The following is a 20,201-nucleotide window of genomic DNA, read 5'->3' as shown; positions in this document are numbered from 1 at the left end:
TGCCAGTAACCTCAGCCTAGACTTTAACTAGGCCTCAGTCACCCTAAGACTAAAAGACCACCCCTGAAGTGAAAGGCAAGTCAGCTACCTCTAGCTTTAATCATAATTCACAAAGAGACTGTGCACTGAGACAAATTTGTTGCTATAGTCTATTTTGGTGTAAGGTGGTAAGGTTCCACAAAGACAAGACTGCTTCTGTGCCTTCCCAGCATCCTGGGCTTCATACATTTGCTGAATGGAGCAATGAAAGCCTACAGACAAGAACACCTATGCCTGATGATGGATTAAGCCTGATGACAGATTGTGTGTGTGTGTGTGTGTGTGTGTGTGTGTGTGTGTGTGCGTGCACAAATAAATGGGGCCAATGCACCCTACAATGTAGCAGAAGTTTCCACTGTTACAAACCCACCACAAACTAAGGAAAAATCTGTCTTCACACAGAAGAAAATGAATGTGATGATTTCCTTCTAATTTATTTAGCTTGTTTCAAAGGGTATTACATATGCAATAAGAGAAAGAAAAGCAAGAGGCTATCTGAAGATGGGTAGCAATCCATTTCACCATTACTCGTATATAAGATAGGTGCTTTATTACTGAAACCATTTTCCCAGTAAGTTAGGCTTCAAAGAAAAGTCAGAGAGAGAAAATATTGCGGTCAGACTGGATGTTCCCTTTGCAATAACTGAAGTCTTCGAACTAAAGATGCAGGTATAGCTTAGAAACCACGATGATGAATTTAAAACTGCAAATGTTAAATTTATGTAGCAGTGTAAAATAAAATCCAACCCCCAAAATATTATCAAAGTTTACTATATTTACAAGATACTCACTATTCCATTAAAATTGGGGTGTAAATTTTTAAATATTTAACTTCTACTTATTTTAAGCATTTCACTTAGCAAAATCTATAGATGAACAGCAGTATTTTCAAATTAAATCAATAGTAGTTAAATTATCATCTTTTCAGTATTTTTTTGGTCTTATAATGTATTCTGACTCATTTAAATTTCTCTTTAAATACTGACAGAATCCAGGTTTTCTACTTATTCTACGGATACGCTATACACTCTGAATTCAATGTATTTGCACTTTTCCCACACCATAATGCAAGTAGCCTGTCTTGCATTATTTCTACTTAAAAAGATGGTAGGTACATTCTATTTCTGCATCCTTTAATTTAGTATAGCATAAAAACCTGGCCTAAGATGCTGTCATGCACAGCTATGAAACTCCTCAATGTTTGTGAGGAGGGAAGTTTGTGTTGTTGTTGTTCTTGTTGTTTTTTTAAACCTTATAGCACATCACCAACACTGCAATGGATCTGAACAGGAAGATCAGCCTGCATACTCCCAGGAATTAATATTGTGACATTGTTTTCTCCTTTCTCTGTAGTGTTATTTGTCATGAACTACTCAGCAAAGTGTGTGTGTGCACACACACACATCTATTAACTTCTTTATCAATGAAGATTTAATATGTTACCTGGATACTTTGCGCCTGAGAGACTGAAGTCCTGTTTTACAACAAAGTATACAGTACCTTTAGAAAGGGTAGTAAATTCAGTTTTATAATTGCATTGTCACCTATCATTTCTCTGTATCAACACGAGTACACCAAGAACGTTTTACAATAGTAACTGCAATCCAGCTAGAAGTTGCAACTCAACAAAAAAGAACACTCCCCCTAATAAACATGAGGGACTTCGCTTTTTTTCAATAAAGAAGACAAATCCTGAATATTGACAAGCTGAGAAAATGAAACTGAGTTAACGACAACAGGAAGTGATTCTTACTAATGCCCTGATGTTAGAAATAGTAATAGAATATATTACACTTTCCTCCTAGGTAACTTACATAAACATATCTACCACTCTGTCCTGCCATGCTCCTTCACCTTGATTCAATGTCACTGCCATACTTTTTGTTTAGCTTCATAATCTTTTTTCTGTAAGTCAACAACCTTATCTGTAGACCCATGATTTTTCATATAATTACAACTGAGCAAAACTGGTTATGATTATCTGCAACCCAATAGCCTAAGAACTCAAAGTAAAGATAGAAAAAAATATTGCATTTAAATGTTGTAACAACTGTTCTTTTAATATTTACCTGTGGAATATACCCTTCTAAATATTCAAAGTGAATTCACTATGAAACATGCATATTTTAAGTCCGATACTGGCATTACCAATACTAACACATACACTGGCAGTATTACATCAGTGTTTCATAATATTAAAATACTTTGTCACAAACATTTCTTGGATTTTGATTTTCAAAATATGGCCAAAGGATTTATTTCTATACAGGTACTGAGTTATTCTCAACAGGTACACAGCAGAAAACAAGCTATATGCCACTAATCTGAACTCTACAAATGGTCAATAAGTAAGCCTTTATGTCCACAAAAGTATGTCAACAACATGCCTTTTCAGAAATTCTTACTCTTCTGTGTTTCCACCCAGTTGTTTTATAGGGTTCTCTAATTTTCATTCTTAATGCTAATTTTGTGTCTAAAGAAAAAAGATCTTCCCTTTTCAAGGCAATTATTTGGCTTTTTAATTTTTAATTGCAAACCAACATGTTTATTTTGTGCCCCTGTTCAATCTGAAGCAATATAGAGCAGCAATCTGAATTCATGTTAGACAGACAGATGAATTTCAGCACTTCAGAGTTCTCAACAGGAAGTCCAAGGAACTTCCCAGTAAAATAAAAAAATACACTTTGGCTCTGAAAAAAATTAAACAAAAGTCTTTTATTTCTGCCACTTAATGAAATCTGGAAAAATCCCTTGTGGTTTTCATGTCTGACATCTCAGTTTTGACAATTATGAAAGCCTTCTGCAGTCTCCATTTACAGACTAAAATAATACAGCTTTCCTTTCAAATCAGTCATATTAAAAATACTTGGCAAAGACTTTTAAGAGGCTAAATATCAAGCCAGTTTAAGAACTGGGATGAGTTTCAACCCATTTTCAACCATTTACAATGTCTAGCTGATTTCTTCCCTTACTCCCATCCACACAACCTCACCTTTGCAAGGCAGAAGCAGGCCAGCATTCTCACTCGGTAGAAACATTGTTCCTGTTCTAGTATATCAGTCAGCGCAAGCCGTGATGCTGGAGTAGGGAACTTTTCCAATGCCAGAATGGCTTCTTCTTGTGCAACCACATCTCTCTCATATCGAAGCTGATACTGCCACATGAAATCAGATTGTTCAAATTCTACCTTCCTCAGTACTGACATATCAGGGTCTATTCTTATCCAGAGCAAAGGGGAATCAGCGCTAAGACAGACATGAAAAACATTAATAGCTTACAACATTTCAAGACTATAGAAATTCAAAATATGTTCTAACTTGTTATAAGTTATTTTTAAAGTATTTAGATTCAAAGAACCATAAAAGAATCTAAGTTAGAGGGGACTTCTGAAAGTCACCTGGTCCACTCTCCTGCTGCTAGGATGGCAATTCTACAGCCTCCCAGGGCAATCTGTCCAAACCTCTAATATGTCAAAGTGTATACAGTGGTTTAGTATTTTTAACCTACAGATCTGAGTTCATGGTAAACTACTGTATAATCTCAATATATTTAATTCTACTTCCTCAGACACTATAACTTTCATAAGTGAGCAGCACTTTATCACCTTCTACAGTTTAAGACTACAAAAAAAAAATCCAACAAAGAAAATCTGGTGGTAAACACCCATTTTTTTATATACTATTTTTTGTCAATAGATGTGAAAGTGCTTTACAAACACACACATGCTATGATGTTGAAAGCTGACAAGGGTAACCATGCAAACGCACAGAACTGCCAAGCCAAATGATGATAAAAATGAAAGTATCAACAGACAGGATTAAAGTTTTACTCCTACAGATAAAATTACTCAGTTGTATTCCACCCAAACAAGTGTTTTATATTGTAGTATTCACACAGCACCATGACTGCAGAAGTAATTTATGGGAGCAACACGCACAAACTATATAATAAAGTCTCTTACTCAGTTTTCCACATAAAATTGATAACAGCAAAATACAGACATGGAATTAGGAGAGAGTTTGGAATGACAAAATAAATGTGATGCATATTTCTGTATACATTTGTAGGATATCTAGAATTACTGTCAAGATAGTAGCTAGAGAAGAAAGGATAGTGAAAAGAAGAGCGCATATACAGGATTTAGAAGAACAGAAAAGAACGAACATTATCATATATGCTTGGGGCAGAGGAGTCCAAACTGGACAAACAAATGACAACATCGCAGATTAGAAGGTTAGCAGATAAACAAAGCATAAGTGACTTGCATAAAATCATATACCAGTTCAAAGGTAGTTCTAAGAAGATCATTAAAGTCTCAGCTCAGTGTAATGCAATAGCTACCCAAACATAACTGATCAGAACTACTCACAAATATTTATGCTAATTGCTCTTAAATACAATTAAAAGACTATTTATTCATATGTCAACTATCATATAGAAACGATAACAATAACTTGCTCAATGAAAATATCCCTTATAAAATTATTTCTCATAATATTTTAGATGAGGTTAAATTTACAAGAATCTTCAACACTTTTAAGGTGACAAGCAATCCATCCTTCTTCAAAGAGACACCATTAGTTTTCAAGAGCAGATTATTTACTTCCCTCAGCCAGCAAACAAGGCACCAACACCTTCAGTATTTCTGAGAGCGCCACTAGCTCCAAAGTCAAGGAGGGTAAAGTGGGTATTTATATTGAGCAAGAATTTGCTTCCAAAGGGCTAAACAGTTGCAACTGAAATTAATGCCAGTATGAATTTCAGTACAAAGCATTTCATCAATTATTTTCAATCTAAAAGGATTCTTTTGTAATTAACCACAGACTTCAGGAACTTGTCTGTCTCAAGTGTCAGTTAAATGGTCTTCATCGAGGTCCAACAAAAATTGCTCTTAATTTGTTTCAAGTAAATTCCTGTTTACATTTGACCTATGAAGTCAGCTGAAAGATATCATTAGAAATGTGTAAGAAAGAATCAAGTAATTTATTGTACCACCTTATCATGCCTAAGATTACTTTTTTTTAAACTGATTATAGTAGTTAACCCATACATTTTACACTTCACCAGCATTTTCCCAGCTACAGAAGAAAAGTCTCAAAGAAGGCAAAGAAATGTGGTATAGTCTTGAAATATGCCAGTCATATAATGAAGTACAACATTACTATCAAATCCTTCAAAATAGCGTGCTTTAGACAAGGGGAACATGGCTCAGTCTCACACTGAGAAACTCTAACAAGCTAACTTACTCCATAGCAGAAAGATCCATATCCACCTCTTCTCCATTCATCAGTGGAATCTTTTTCTTCTTATTTCTATTAAAAAAGAGAAAATAGAAAAAAATAGCTATTAATTACTGTACTGGCAAAGATATGTTTATATATGGAGCTTAAGCCTGCAAAAGTACTCTCTGTGCATTTATTTCATCACAGTGAAAAAATAAATCTCTCTCCAGCAAAAAATATTCAGGAAGTTGAGCTGTGCATTAGTTTTGTTCAAATAATAATCACCAATACTTTACACTGGTTTAAACTTTACTCCCACCATTTTTACAATTACACATAAGCATACAACTTTGAGAAGCAGAGGTCAAAGAAGTTATTAAAATGCATTAGGAAACTGAGAGAATCTATTTAGTAAGTATGTTACTTTTCTTGCTCATTAGGTTTAGTGAACAGCCCTGGCACTCTTAACAGAAAAGGAAAACTATGCAAGTGCTTCATTCATATATCCTCACTTGAGGTACTCCTCTGGCCTACATTTGTCTTCCCTCTAATTTGTCTTTCCCATTCAAAGGCATTTTGGATGATTTGATTAATTAGAGTCTTCCTTCAACTCGTTCTATATAAATAAGCTCTTCACAAAACTTCTATAAAATTACTTTTTATAAAGTGACTTTATGCAAGTCACTTAAAGTGAACTTTAAAGTTCACTTATATAAAAGAACTGCATATAAAATATAAGGTTTCTTGCTGTCCATAAACAGTAGTAAGTTCTATTTTCTCCCCTTACATCACAGGTAATTCTTATTCAGTAAGATTAAGAAAATATAAACACAAAATTTAAAAAAGCATATATTTATCATCAAATGCACTGTATGTTTTCATATATCCATACTAAAAATATTTGCAGTTTGTATTTTAGTTCTTACCTTCTGCTTTTAGAATGGCAAGGTATATCATGTTTAAGACTGTTTTCTTCAATCTGCAATGTATGGTTGAATGATCCATCAAGTTCTTGCACTGTCACTTTAAGAGGACCCTTCAAGTTCACAAGATTTTGTTATTAACATTAAAATTATGCTTATTAATGTATACATCATACTTGTACGTGTAGGTAAAATATGGAAAATTGACCTTACCACGTATTTTTGAGTCCCAGGAGATGTGTAGTCTTGTTTTATTTCCAATTCCAATACATTCCGTTTTCTATTAAATGCAAAGCTACCATAAAATTTTACTACTCCACTCTGATCCCTAATAAACAGTATAGGAATTCTAGTGCACAATGCAGCGGTTATAAAGAAACATAATTCTCAATGTTTTCATTCTTTACACTTGCTTTATGCTTCTTCATTCCTAGAATTTCCCATCCCAAGAAAATCAGGAAATGAAAACACTTATGTTAGTTCATGAACTTTTTAAGATTTTTTTTTTCTTTAAACAGTTCTTTAATGTACAATCATATATCTTATGGAGAAAAACTGAAGTACAATGAAAATTATCTAGTAAGAAAAAAGTCGTTATGAAAAACTATATTGGACCCCACCACATCCAGTGTCTTTGGCATGGTCTCAGAGAAAGTAACTGAGCAAGACTTCAGTAATTTCAATATTATTTGTTTTACTATGTACTTCAGTTAAATAAAACTCAGGGGAAAATGTAGACATTAGCTTCTATTTTCTACCCATGCTACATTTAACTCAATTATATTATTGCAGTTTTTCAAACTGGGTCATTGTGAGCATTCGTGTGTGTGTGTGTGTGTTCACATATACATGAGAGTATACAATATGACTGATAAAAAGTTAATGATCTCACTCTGCATTTTTATCCCAGGCAACGATTTCTTCAAGTCAACTGTTCCTGTGAATAACTTCATCACTCATTATTTGTATGACAGCCATTACTATACTTTATTTATAGTAAAACTAAAACGCTAGAATGAAGTATTTTAGTCTAGTGCATGCTTCCAACAAGTCTCTGACTATATAAGACAAAAGCAGGGAAGGAAAATCTGTTCTTTCATGTCCTGACATTTAAGGGAGGAGCTTCCACATTCAGAGAGGCTTCTTATCATACAAGCATTATTAACTTTTCTCCCAAAATACGGTCATTTGGCTAGATCTCTCAGACTGGTTCTGTTCACGGTGGCTGCCTTCATAAAGGTCTGTGACTCTGTCATCAGGTACAGCTTAAGGCATTTTAAGTGGTTTCTTCAGCACAAGGTTTAAACTGAGCATCAACAGAGCACTCACTAATAGCATAAGACAGCACTAGTTAATAGTAATAAGATATCCTCCCAAACAATACAAACATGTGCTGTGGTCTTAAAAACCGTAAAATCTACTCTCACAGGTGCAATAGTGTTTGAAGCACGGTAGGGAGGTTGCAACCATAGGATTAAACCCAAGTTACAGTTAACAGGATCAGCCTTGGGGCCGAAGTCCAGAGAGGCTGAAAAATCCCCGAATCTGAGAGTTACAATTCTTCCTTGCTTACAGAACAGACATAGTTAAGATTCACCCAGCTCAGATAGTCATGCTGACATTTAGGTATAGCTACAGTGTGAATATATGTACATAAAGAACTCGTATTTTCCTCAATCGCTTGGCACAGCTAAGTATGGAAATTAGAATAATATGTATTTATACTTCGTGAATACTTTTGATGCAGATAGAATACTAACTTCTCATATTACTATATATATATTAATTATACAGTGTTTTTAGTTAGATATTGAGATGCATGAACATTATTAAGTCAGCTCAAATAAATAATGTCTAAATATAAATACCTACTTTTGTTTTCTGTTAGAACAGTAAGGTATGGTTTTGCTGCAGTCACGTATGATTCTGGCCTGCAGTCATGTTAATTAAAGCTAGCAATTAAACCTGTTAAATGGAGCAAATTCAAATTTACCCTCATATCCATCCAAAATAAGGAACTCTACTTCTGGACTAATATCACTGAAATTTGAAGAATCAGCACACAGAGGTTTATTTTACCTGAAATTGTAATATTAACACAAGCTACCAAGCTATTAAATGTTAGTGTATTTTAAACTATCAATCTGTGCTTTAGGTTACTTATTTCACGGTGATTTACTGGAAATCTCATCTTAAAATGCACCAGACTATAGCATTTTCCATGTCAGACTTCAGCATATTTCTATGGGCAGTGTCCTCTGGAATCCCTTTAGTATAATTTGGCCTTAAATTCCAGCTGAGTTCTTGTGCTTCTTTCAAAGTAAAACTTAAAATCATGAAATCCCTTCTAGTAAAGAACACACAAAAAAGCCAGCATACTCTAAATAACTATGAAAGGAGTGTGAACCTGTGGCTCACATATATATCTAATTCAAAGAATAATGTACTTAACTGTTTTAAGCAAATACATTTCATACCTTTCTTCATATTGCTTTAATAGTGCCAATTAAAAAACAAATTCATTCTCCATATTAACAATCCAGACCAAGAATAAAAAGGATACACCCACTGCTTTATTAAAGGTTGGATGTCTTTGCCAGAGACATTTGAGATAGATTTCAAAAACCCAGATGTGGAAACCAACATCTGACTCCACATGTGTGACTGGAACTTCTGAGATGAAGCAGTGCTGGCCAGACTCAACAACTTGTTGAAAACCTAAAATGATAAAAAGTTATTACTTTCACTAAATACTTCAATGTATAAAATAAGCTTTTCTGTTTAGTTGCAGCTGAATTGCAACTAAAGGCCAATAAACTAATTCTCTGACAACTGGCCTCAAAAAGTCATTCAAAATAAAGACATTTCAGAAAATTGTTTGCTTGTCCATATCAGAAATTGTGATTTGCAGACACAAATGTATTTTTAGTTAAGGCAAACCATCCATGATGCTGAGAAAGCTCTGAAACCCCAGCTTCTTAATATAAGAAATGTTTAACGGTAACAAAATTAAACTAAAAATGTCGTCTTTGCTTATCACTGCTATAGGTACAACTTATCATGCAGCTTTTTAACAGAGTTGAATTCAAAGTGGAATATAGAAACACTTTTTGGCATCCATTTTCTAGTTCTAAGCATCTCTATACATCAAAACCATGTAATCTGTGAGGTTAGTCACTGCAAGCAGGTGTGGCCTTCATTGATCAAATTATAATGTAGAGAGTAAGGGGTGCATTTTTAATCAATTTTTTCCACCTCAGCTTTTTCAAAGAACCAACTTCCTCAAAGTTACATATACACAAACAAAATCCATTAAAAGATCATCAGCTTTCAAAAATCATCTACAGTAAAACAGATCACTGACTGTATCTGCTTTTTAGAAATAAAACAGTCATCAGGTTCTCTGCTTTGCTATTCCTTTTTAAAAATTGCAAACAATAATTAAAACTTATGTAAGGAAAGCTTTAAAAAAGATGCATCTGCTCTATTTTCAACCTGACAACTGCTTATAATAGCTCTAGCACAAGCACATACATGTTTTCCTTAAAAAAACAAACCAAACAAAGAAAAAAACCCCAAACCCCCGACGCTGATAGGAAAAGGTATCACTCAGTTTCTAACCAGGTGTTTGTTTATAGCACCCTATCTTTTTAAGGCATGTCACAAAACATATCTAGTAAAGAAGGAAAACTACAACTTTGCAGAAGTTTAGCATTTCAGAATAGAATTACAATCTTCTATTGCAACTGCTTCTTCTACTATAAAGATCTATGCTCCCTCTAGCACTAAAAATTTTATATAGTGGAGAGAGCAGAAGCTGGATTCTCATTACTTTCATTTTTTATAATTTGATTAGATTAGCTCACAGCAACACCAGTTAGGGTCAGTAAAACAGGTCCTCAGTGTTAACAACTGATCACAATAACCCAAAGCAATGAAATAACATTAAAGAGAACATGCAATATATAAAAAGTATTACAAGTTATGTATAAGAATAATAGCTAACCTTATCCTAACACAAATGACCTACATTTTATGTTTGTTCTATTGTGCTAAAACTGAAAATACAAACGGAATCCTATGATGACCTGTTTTGTTCTTCCTTAAACTCCATTTAATGAATAGAAATGCAACTAAAGACAAAAAGTTGTCTATATTCCACATAGTCATTTAAATACCTACCTGTAACATGAACTCCATGCTAATCCTGTTCTCAATCAGTCTCATAACAAGATGTGCTTTACACTGGAACATAGTGTAATATTCCCAGGACAGTGTATGAGGGTGTTTGATAGAAAAATGTAAATGTGATGCAGGGCTGAAAAATAAAACCAAACAGCTCTCTATTTTGCATTTTATGGAATGAAAATTAAAATGTATCTTAGCAACCCAGATTACAGCTACACCAACAATTATTTAGGATCTCTTCTACTGCTTTAGAGTTATAAATTATGACATGCTTAAAATGACTGCACACTTGTACAGAAAGGTGACACGGGTGTATGTACCTGGCATACAGCAACTACTGTATAGAGAATAATGACAGGTAATACATGCTGTGTATTACTGTAAAGACAGTGGTAGCAGTAGCAACCAAAGCAAGGAATCTGTGACTTCAGTCTGGAAGTTACTCATGAATTGACATTCCTCCTGCTCCATTTCCGTTTAAAAGTGACTGTACATAGTGAATATTTTATATTTAAATAAATAACTGTTGCAATTAAAGAAAAGAGTTTCAAAATTCACAGCAGACTTTCATGTGATGAGCCAAAGGAATTGCATGGTTTTTATTTTAGTTAGCAACTTTATGCTTTCAATACTTTGGTAAACTGACGTCTTCTAAATCAGATAACATGCCAAGGAAGACTAGGCAGAGCATCATGTTACAGCTGCCACACTGTTTCCATAACTTGAACTATCTGTGGCGCTCCTTCACACATACCCTTCATGTCTATAAGCAAAATATTTTAAATGGTTTAAGTTCATTCCATATCAGAAGACAAACAAATGGTGAAACCCTGAAACTTTTAAAAACACAACTGATTTTTGGACAGCCTTAGTGGCTGTAGAGCAATAAAACACCTAAAGACTTAATTTTGACGAGCTTTAAAATTAATTTTCTCCACCAAGTTTTACATTTCAGAACACAAACATTCTGACCTGTAGCCCAGTTTCAAAGCAGAAAATCAGCTGCAATACTGTAATTCTTGAGAAAAATAAGACCTTTTCACCCCCTTTCAATTATTTGAGAAGTGGAGATAATTAGAAGTCTGACATTATTTTGTTGATGAACCAAGTCTGTGGTAACTGTATTTTGTTGTGCTATGTTTTTTTCTTTTAGTTCTTTTCACAGGACATTTGAGTTTTCCATGAATGAATTACAAACATCTGAAGAAACTGGACCCACACCATGTCAGGCCGATTTCTTAAGAAGTGAGAATCCAGACTTATTTTATGCCGGTTGGTGGAGAATCACAAATTGGCCATTGTGACACAGAAAATGCCAGCTACTTAAAACTTCTGGGCTCAAAATTGGATTCTTCCCCTGTGATTCTCGCTTATAGATAACCTAACTAAACCATTTCCAGATGGACTAGACACCTGATTTGTCCAAAGACTTTAGAAGAAGACACTGCAAGACAGAACGAAATAATTCACGAATTGTAACGATCAAAGATAAGCATTATAAGCCTGATCTTTCATGCCAGCTACCTCAGGAAGAGACTGGTCTTCCAGAACCTTCAAAGACCTATTAAACAAACCATTTTAACTTTGACCAATCTTTCCATGCAGTTAAAAGACGTATGACAGCAAGAAGTGTTCTACCAGGACAGGACCAGCACTTAGCTCCTTATCTGCAGCTCTCAAGATTCCAGGAGATGGCAAGAACCAAGGTAGCTGCAACACCTGAATATTTTTTTCCATCCTTCTATTTACTGGGAGACTCCCTTGACTTTACTCACGAATGTCTGTTTAAATATCTTAAGAAGATACAAAAAGAAAAGTATTTCTAAATTTAAGCAAGTACTACCCTTCTTAGGTATAATAAGTATACAAATAAGAAGGTACTTCGGTTTACTTCTTGCTGTTTCTAGTTGATAAGGAGAACTTTAGCAATTGCCTATCAAAATTATCCTGTTATTTTGGATACTTCTGTATTCCGAGGTAAGGAAGGAATAGCAACTGTGAAAGAATTGAAATGCAAGGAGGAAACTGAGGTTGTGGCTCAGACATTATATAATAATTTGGTCTCAGTATAAAAACTATTTATCCAGCTTCAAATTATACAGTTGATTGACTTTGGTAAAATTCTCTTCTTGAAAATGACAACCAAGCCAGGACCCACATTCTTGGCCTTCTTAAATTTACTAAGTGTTGATTGATTTTGGTACTGGTTACATTACTTAACTGCAAATCAAAACTGAGACAAGTTTGCATTTGACAGTTACGTTTTGTAGTTCATTCAATATTAATACATTTCTTCTGATTATATTTTTCTTCAATCATTGTACTTCTAAAACTTTTATTTAATTGGCACCAAATGAGAATTAAAATCAGCAATATGGACCTAGAATCTTTGTCAAAGTGAAAATTGAACTAGCTCTTCCATGGAAATTTATAATGCTCATGCTCTCAAACACACTCCAGTCATTCAACGTAAACCTGTCAATATGTTTCTTCCATTTGAAATATATCTATATAAATTTCTTGAGATTTTTAATTTTTACAACAGGGTGGTACCAGCACAATCAAAGACTGAAGAGAACCAAAATCTGAGAGGGAAGAACACAAAATGAAAACATAACACATGAAGCTTTGTTTTGAAGCTTTCATCCATACAGCAGTTAACCTGCAGTTTCCTTTCTTTCAGTTTCCCAAGCTCTGAGATTTTTCTTTTAAAATAAGTGCTCTGGAGAGCAGTGTTTGTGTTTCACCAGACATAAACAGGAAGAATCTGTGAGACCTATGTTTTCCACAGAAATTAATTCACGTGTCTAAAAGAAGGTGGGTTTTTTTCCCCAATGATTTCTTTCCATATTCTACTTCTAATTTAGTTGAAAAGTGAGATTAATAATTAACCTAATTTTTTCTTCATATTATTATTAATTGGGACTGCTGTAATGCAAATATGCTTGGCATAACAACCAGAACAAAGAAATGCAAAAGATATATTAGAGAGAAATGTTCCAGACATCATTATGAAAATACCTTCCCTACATACAAATCATCTCCCAGAGTCAGGAACATATACTTAATTTACATACAAGGGAACTTTGCCATCTACAAGGAACAGCAAGTTGTAATTTATATTTAAGTGATGTTATGATTATTATTAACAAGCTGTAATACAATGAAGTAGTGAAATAGCTGTAGAAACATAGAGAGTCTAACAGTGATACATCACATAGAGGAAACATACATTTAAGAGCATTAGAACAGGATTTTGTCAATTATATGTGTCTAATTCTAGAATAAATACAATGAAACTAATAAAATTAGCAGTTACAAAGAGACTTTTATTTTAGTGAACTTCCTTTTTTAAACATGTGCCCTTTTTCTCTAGATTCATCTGGTCCTACTAATGTGAACTTAGTTTCTCTGTATAAGGGAGTATGTTGCCAAATCGTAATGCTGCCAATTAAAAAGTCTGCCAAGACCTAATTCAGTACCCCAAATTTTCCTTAAAAAAAGACACCATCACCAACAGGATGCCCTAAAATGACTGCTGCTAGCTGTAACTTGCTTTTCAGAGGTATATGTAACAAAAGCATCTAGGTACTTGGTCTGCTTCACTACTTAAAAGAACAGGACAGTGAACTAAATCAAAATCCATCATGAGCAGACAAGCAAAACTGAGTAATAGCTTGCCATGCATACACATACACAAGCTGCATCTGTGATTGTCAACATCCAGAAAACACGGCAGTTGTTGAGGATTCACCTGGCTGGGAAACTAGCCAATATGTCCTATTCCTGATTTCAGAAAACACTTTCTTGTTTTTCACCTCCCTGAAAAAAAAAGATCACTATTCAAATTTTAAATGGGTTATTTGTATACTTCATTCAGTTCTAAATCTAGAGTTTTAGTTTTAAATGAACAAAATCTGGATATGCACACACTCAAATGCAAGAGAACCACTGCTGCAGACAATTTCAGTTGTATTTTCACAATACAGGGGCTTCTGCTGCAGTAAAGACTGAAGAAATTCACATATTCTCCCACTCCATCTGCACTTGCTCAACCTCACAGTTTTGCACATGCTGCTCATGAGTTTCCAAAGAGCAACTCTGTGAGGCTGTGTTATAACTGGATTAATTTATCCAAGAAAAGAAAAACCCAACAAAAGGTTGTCATTGAAACGTGGATCAACTTACTGATCTGACTTCTAGTAATCCTTTTCTACCTCCAGTGGTTAGCACTACTCAGTGGGTAGTACAGGAGTATCACAAAAGAGGTAAGGGGAAAACTCCTAAGCTAGCAATACTGAAGCTACAGTTATTGGGAAAATACAAACCCAACCAGTTCACAGTTACCAATGGTACTTCACAGATGACTGATCTAATACTTTTTTTTCCAATTGATTAAGAAATCTCAGTATAAGATTGCAAGGTGGTAACTGAGAGTGGTAAGAAAAAAGAGCAAAGAAAAAGAAAACTGACGATACTGTAAAAAGCCTAAAGATTACTAACCACTCCAGAAATAGCTCAGGTCAAAATTCTGGCTCCATGTTCTCTCTCATCCTCTTACCAAAAAGTAGTTTCATAACAGCATTAAAAACATTCATTATACTTAATGCCCTTCAAGATTTAAAGTGAAAGAAAAATAAAACAACAGTGATACAATATACTCAAGATGTTCTTTATGAGACTGCTAATACATGCCTTGGGCAGCTGAAGATCTTCAGCCTTTGGCCTTGTGCTACACAACACACCCAAGGCATATATTAATGGCCCCACAAAAACATGCTCTGTAATGACTTGTGGCTTAAATAAACATACTTGTCTTTCTCTTTTCCTCCTCCGAATATTGGATGCAGTAAAACTCCACCAGTCTTCAGTTCATATGCCACTATTTGATCTAACTCCTAAAAAGTACAACATAAGTAAGCAAGCATAATTTTGAAAAGTAGAGGAGTTATTTCAAGAAGATAGGAAAGCTTTTCATGTCATTGTTCAAGCCATACCTCCTAATTAAACTTGTTTACAAACACAAAGAGCATTTTAAAACCAGGGATGTTCCTCAGCATGGCAAACAATAATAAAACAGTGGAAATTAGCAGTTAATACTTGTTCTGGGTCTGGATTGTGGGTCAACCCAAAACAATACTTAACTACAATATATCTAAAGAGTATTATTGTTCAATAAATAAGTTGTCTCTGACCAAAAGGAAAAAAGGTAATCACCATTCCCTTGCAGTGGAAAGTAACACTGGGTATACCTACACAGTAGACTGCAACATATAGAAGCTCACCTTGACCCATGCCCAAGCCAGACAGAAGCCAGCTCTGAACTGGAACATGAGTTTGAATTTGTGTGGTGCTGTGCCCATGTTAACAAGCACACTTCAAGGCAGGATGTTTGCATGGGCTCACTATCACCCAACAGTCAACGTGGCTTTTGAATCAAATCCGGTCAGCTTGAGCACAGGGAGAGTGAACTGATGTCTGTCTGCAACCCAATTTAGTCAAGGGATTTCCAAATGTTGATATGTATTGATATTTATTGATTCAAATAAACTTACACACTTCATATATTGATAATACATTCAAAGCAGTAAGGGTAGAACTGGAGGCTGTGACAGTAGCACCTCTTAGTCCTATGTGGAAGCACTTAGCTAACTCATAGGGAAGAACACAAGCAACTAATATCCAGAAGCAACTTCTGCTGCACACAGCAGTGAACTCTCAAGACAGACCTTCATCCAGTTCTGCTGTTCTCTATAGCATCCACACCTTTAGCACAGACAGCACACAACTGGTGAGCTGAATGTAAATTAGGCAGATACGGGTATGATATTGGGTCCCCATGTGAGTAAAGGATGTAAATGGAGCCCATGGGGTTAGTAATCTAGTTTTTGGAATAGGAAGAGTAAGAGAACATGATAAGAGGAAGAGGAAGAAGATATACATCTTTCTGTGAACGAATGTTACCGGCAAAGAACGAGGAGTCACTGTTGCTATCACTAAAAAGCATCTGTCTCAGAGCATTACATTCGGAAATGTAAGGTATAGCCAGAAATTTCTTTTCCAGGAAAAGAAATCCCTTCAACAGGTATTTTTTCCTGTTTCATTATTTCATTTAGTACTTAAATGATACTAAAAGATACCTGATCCACTACTGATGCAAGCTAACACTGGAGCCCTTCTGAGCTCTATGGATGGCCATCACAGTATAACAAATTCATCAAATATATCTCCTTATGAATCCCATATTCTATTCTAAGTGTTAAAAAAAAGTACAATCTTTTTTGACTTTTTCTTTGTTTTTGTAAAAAAGCCCAAACAAAAAGAGGAAAACTAATTGCACAGAGAGACAATGAAAATTATTATTCATAAGGCAGTCACAGAAATGTATTTTGGTTAGTACATTTGGTGTTTTTCCTTGCAGCAAGTGGTAAAAATATTTTAGCTCTAAGTTTCGTCACTACTAAACATTTCTTTAGATGTAATGCAAAACTATATTATATTCTGGTTTTATATTGTATCTTCTTTGATGTAAAATGTCTGAAAGATATCAAAAATGCTACTATTATGTTGTTACCTGTTTAATCCAGTGGCGATACTCATTAACACCAAAGGTTTTTTTCATCCAAAGGCCATAAATATAACCAGAGATTCCCTTTAGCACCCATTCATCTGACCTATAATAAGAAAGAAGCATGAATTATAGCACATCAGAAGGTATTTTGTAAGGGATGGTATTTTTGACCAGCTCAAAATAGCCACAAATTTCAGCAGGTTATATAACTTCTCTAAGTCAATAGGAGTCTGATGAGCCGTGAACCAATTTATGTATGTAACTTGGCACCTGGACAGGACTGATGAAACTGAAAAGCCAGTGAAAACTGAACTTTTACCACAGAAGTTCAGATTAAAATATAAAACCAAACTATTTTAACTGAAACAGTAACAATAAAACAGTGGAAATGGACACTAAAGTTAAAACAACTGCTAATCTATATGATCTTAATTTCTTGATAAACATCTCAATGCAATGCAGAAGATTTGGACAACAAATTGACAAAACACCTATCTCGCAATTTGGTGAACACCCATTTAAACACTTCTTCTGAGCGTTATGTTCTAAGAGAAAAATATGGACAAAAACTACAAAATTATCATGAACTAGAATTCTAAACATAAGAATGACATACAGAGTATGATGAAGTGAATAAAATTAAGACATAAAAAAAGGGAGTCATTATGAGGGAGGAAAAATTGTCTTCACCATGGAAGTAGGCTAGAAATAAGGAAGAGAGCAAGAGAAATTGTAATAGTACAAACATTAATTTAAAAAGATGTTGATTTCTTTTTTGTTAAGCCAAGGATACTCTGCGACGTACGCTTTTGCCATGAAAAAAGTAATGGGCTCCTTGTCCCTGATACATAAAGTGTATGCAAAAGGCTTTAAAATAAATACTGATCAGAACTGCAAGAGCCAGTTAGGGGGAGATTTTCTGAGAGATGGAGTAATAGGCAGCTTACGACCCCAATGAATTTGCCCATTTGACACTAATTTGTGCATTCCCCTCCCTGAACTTCTTCATAATTTATTAGTTCTGTGCTCCACAAGTACTTCCTATGCAGGCTACTCTTCTTCACCCAAAATATCTGACAGAAATTTACTGATGATACAAAAGAGTCTCCCTTCTAAAATTTCCAGGTGCCAAAGCACACTACAACATTCAGTAGCAATAACTTCTGAGAGAAGACATGTTCAATCTCTACAGTCTTTGGAACCTTTACATCTCACATTCTCCTTTCAAACAACAAAAAAAATACTCATGGATTTTCATTTATTGAGCTGGTTTTATTATTTTTCCTTTTTGTTTTTCTTCTTTCTTCTACAGTTACTGTTTCACTTATTCTTCTGATAAAATGCAACATGCAAATTAAAATTTGAGTTTCCTAGATTTTCCCCATTTTCTAGAGAGTACAACGGTAAAATACTTACCAGGACATTCTGGATATAAAACATCCAAAGAACTGCTGGGCCAAGGCTTGTGCTAAGCACCTCCTTGTCAGTGGAGTTTCATCTATAATCATTGCGCTGTGTAAGAGATTTGTGCTGGACCCCCATAAAAAGAAAAGAACACAATATGAGCACCAGCTCCAAAGAAACAAAACAGAGTCCTTGCTTTAAAAGCCAAAACAAATAAAATAATTCCTTCACTGGTTTTCCAATGAGATAGTAACTTTTTTTTTTTTTAATACCCTTAGTCCAGGCAGATCTCCTGCTATTATCATCTATATACAACTCCCTGGGTACAGCCAAAGTAGTTTGTTTTAACTGGTGAAGCTCTTTTGGATTCCTGGTAACCTATCCCAGCTGAAGAAAAATAAAACATAATCAAACCTCTGCACTTAGTTTGATCTTAAATATTTCATGTGTCGTGTTTCTAATTCAGAAAGAAAACCACTGCCAATTTTTTCTTAAAGAAGATACAAATCCAACATCTTTATAACAGATAAAATTGGAAATGGTGTTAAAAGTCTGTAATGTCAACAAAAGCCAGCCTTTTCAAACTAGAGAGCCCAAAACGGAGGCTACAAAAATAATAAGAGCTTCATGTGTTTCTCAACCGTCTTGGATCTAGAGCTTCTAGGCCTGTGGATTTAGAAGGTGTAATTTTCTCAAATACTAACCTGAAAATACTCATGGATGCATAAGCAGCTACTTCAACATAAGCTTCATCTATAAAAACAGTCTTGAAACAGGAGTACGGATAGCGGCAGGTAAGAATCTCCTCATAAAATTCAAACACCTCATGAAGGTAGGATGTGGTATGTTTGAGCAATGGGAGAAGTTGTGGTAAGCAAAAGTGAGTCACCTACAAACAAATGAAAATTTGGTACGAGGCTGAGGAACGTATTTAAATCCATAAATATCAAGTATATTACATAACAGAAAAAAAACCCACAACACAACAAAAATATAGCTGCTGTAAATTTAACCGAAAAAAGCATTTTCAAGCTGTGATAATGACTGTCATGGCAGAAAAATGCACCAGGATGTCCATCTTAATTGTGAGAGCAACAACAGGAAAATAATTTTTAGCAGTCAATGCACAATAACAATATCTACCTAGTGATGTCTATCATTTAAAAACACGACATTTTTCTTTGATTTTGCAATCCAATGTCTTTTGGAGATAACATTTTTCTTTTATGCAGTAAAGAATTAGCTATTTTCAAATCAGTCAAGCAGTGCTATTGTTTAGAAGACTTGTTACAGCTACAACTACAAGTAACCTTTGATACTACTGTTTTTTCCACAAAATTATGATGCAGCCATCAACACTGACTTCAGCAGTGACACAGGAACCAAGCTGAGAATGATATATAACTTCAAGTCAGCTCTATAGAAGTCAAACTCTACAGAAATTTATCAGTTTGGGTTTTTCAAATATCAACAACTGATTTTTTTTTTTTTAACAGCTATTATCTTTCACAAGTGATTATGTCCCACCAGTGAAAGTCAACAGAATACCATTGCTGAGGACTAAAATCTGATGTTCGCCTTTGGATCAAGTAAAACATAGCTATTTCCTAGTATTTTCCTATCATGCTTTGAAAAGAAGAATAAACAGACCAGTCTTCATGCTAAACTGGTAACTTAACCTGCCTGCCAAGTCCATTCTTATCCAATCTGAAACTACAGATATAAATATAAACTGGTGGACTTCAACATTATGGCAACAATCTGTTAAGAATGAAAACTCAATGTCAAATTTAGTTCAGAAGACTACTCAATTGTGTAGCAACAATTTTCATCTACTACCAGCAACAGGATGGG

At 34.7% G+C, this 20,201-nt stretch overlaps 1 protein-coding gene across 1 annotated transcript in view; it reads right to left on the bottom strand.

Moving 5' to 3' along the window:
• The window catches only part of TAF2 (TATA-box binding protein associated factor 2), a 65,804-nt gene that overhangs the window by 30,232 nt on the left and 15,371 nt on the right, over nucleotides 1–20,201 (bottom strand). Inside the window, exons 7-16 of the mRNA XM_050892930.1 lie at nucleotides 19,052–19,236; nucleotides 18,360–18,473; nucleotides 16,947–17,046; nucleotides 15,185–15,270; nucleotides 10,367–10,502; nucleotides 8,748–8,902; nucleotides 6,398–6,512; nucleotides 6,188–6,297; nucleotides 5,286–5,351; nucleotides 3,032–3,284 (exon numbers count right to left, since the gene is read on the bottom strand). Coding sequence (XP_050748887.1) covers nucleotides 3,032–3,284; nucleotides 5,286–5,351; nucleotides 6,188–6,297; nucleotides 6,398–6,512; nucleotides 8,748–8,902; nucleotides 10,367–10,502; nucleotides 15,185–15,270; nucleotides 16,947–17,046; nucleotides 18,360–18,473; nucleotides 19,052–19,236 — 1,320 coding nt within the window. The remainder of the gene's footprint in view (nucleotides 1–3,031; nucleotides 3,285–5,285; nucleotides 5,352–6,187; nucleotides 6,298–6,397; nucleotides 6,513–8,747; nucleotides 8,903–10,366; nucleotides 10,503–15,184; nucleotides 15,271–16,946; nucleotides 17,047–18,359; nucleotides 18,474–19,051; nucleotides 19,237–20,201) is intronic.

The sequence above is a fragment of the Gymnogyps californianus genome, chromosome 2 (assembly GCF_018139145.2).
Source record: "Gymnogyps californianus isolate 813 chromosome 2, ASM1813914v2, whole genome shotgun sequence".
Classification (NCBI taxonomy): domain Eukaryota; kingdom Metazoa; phylum Chordata; class Aves; order Accipitriformes; family Cathartidae; genus Gymnogyps; species Gymnogyps californianus.
This window is presented reverse-complemented; position numbering and strand designations above follow the sequence as displayed.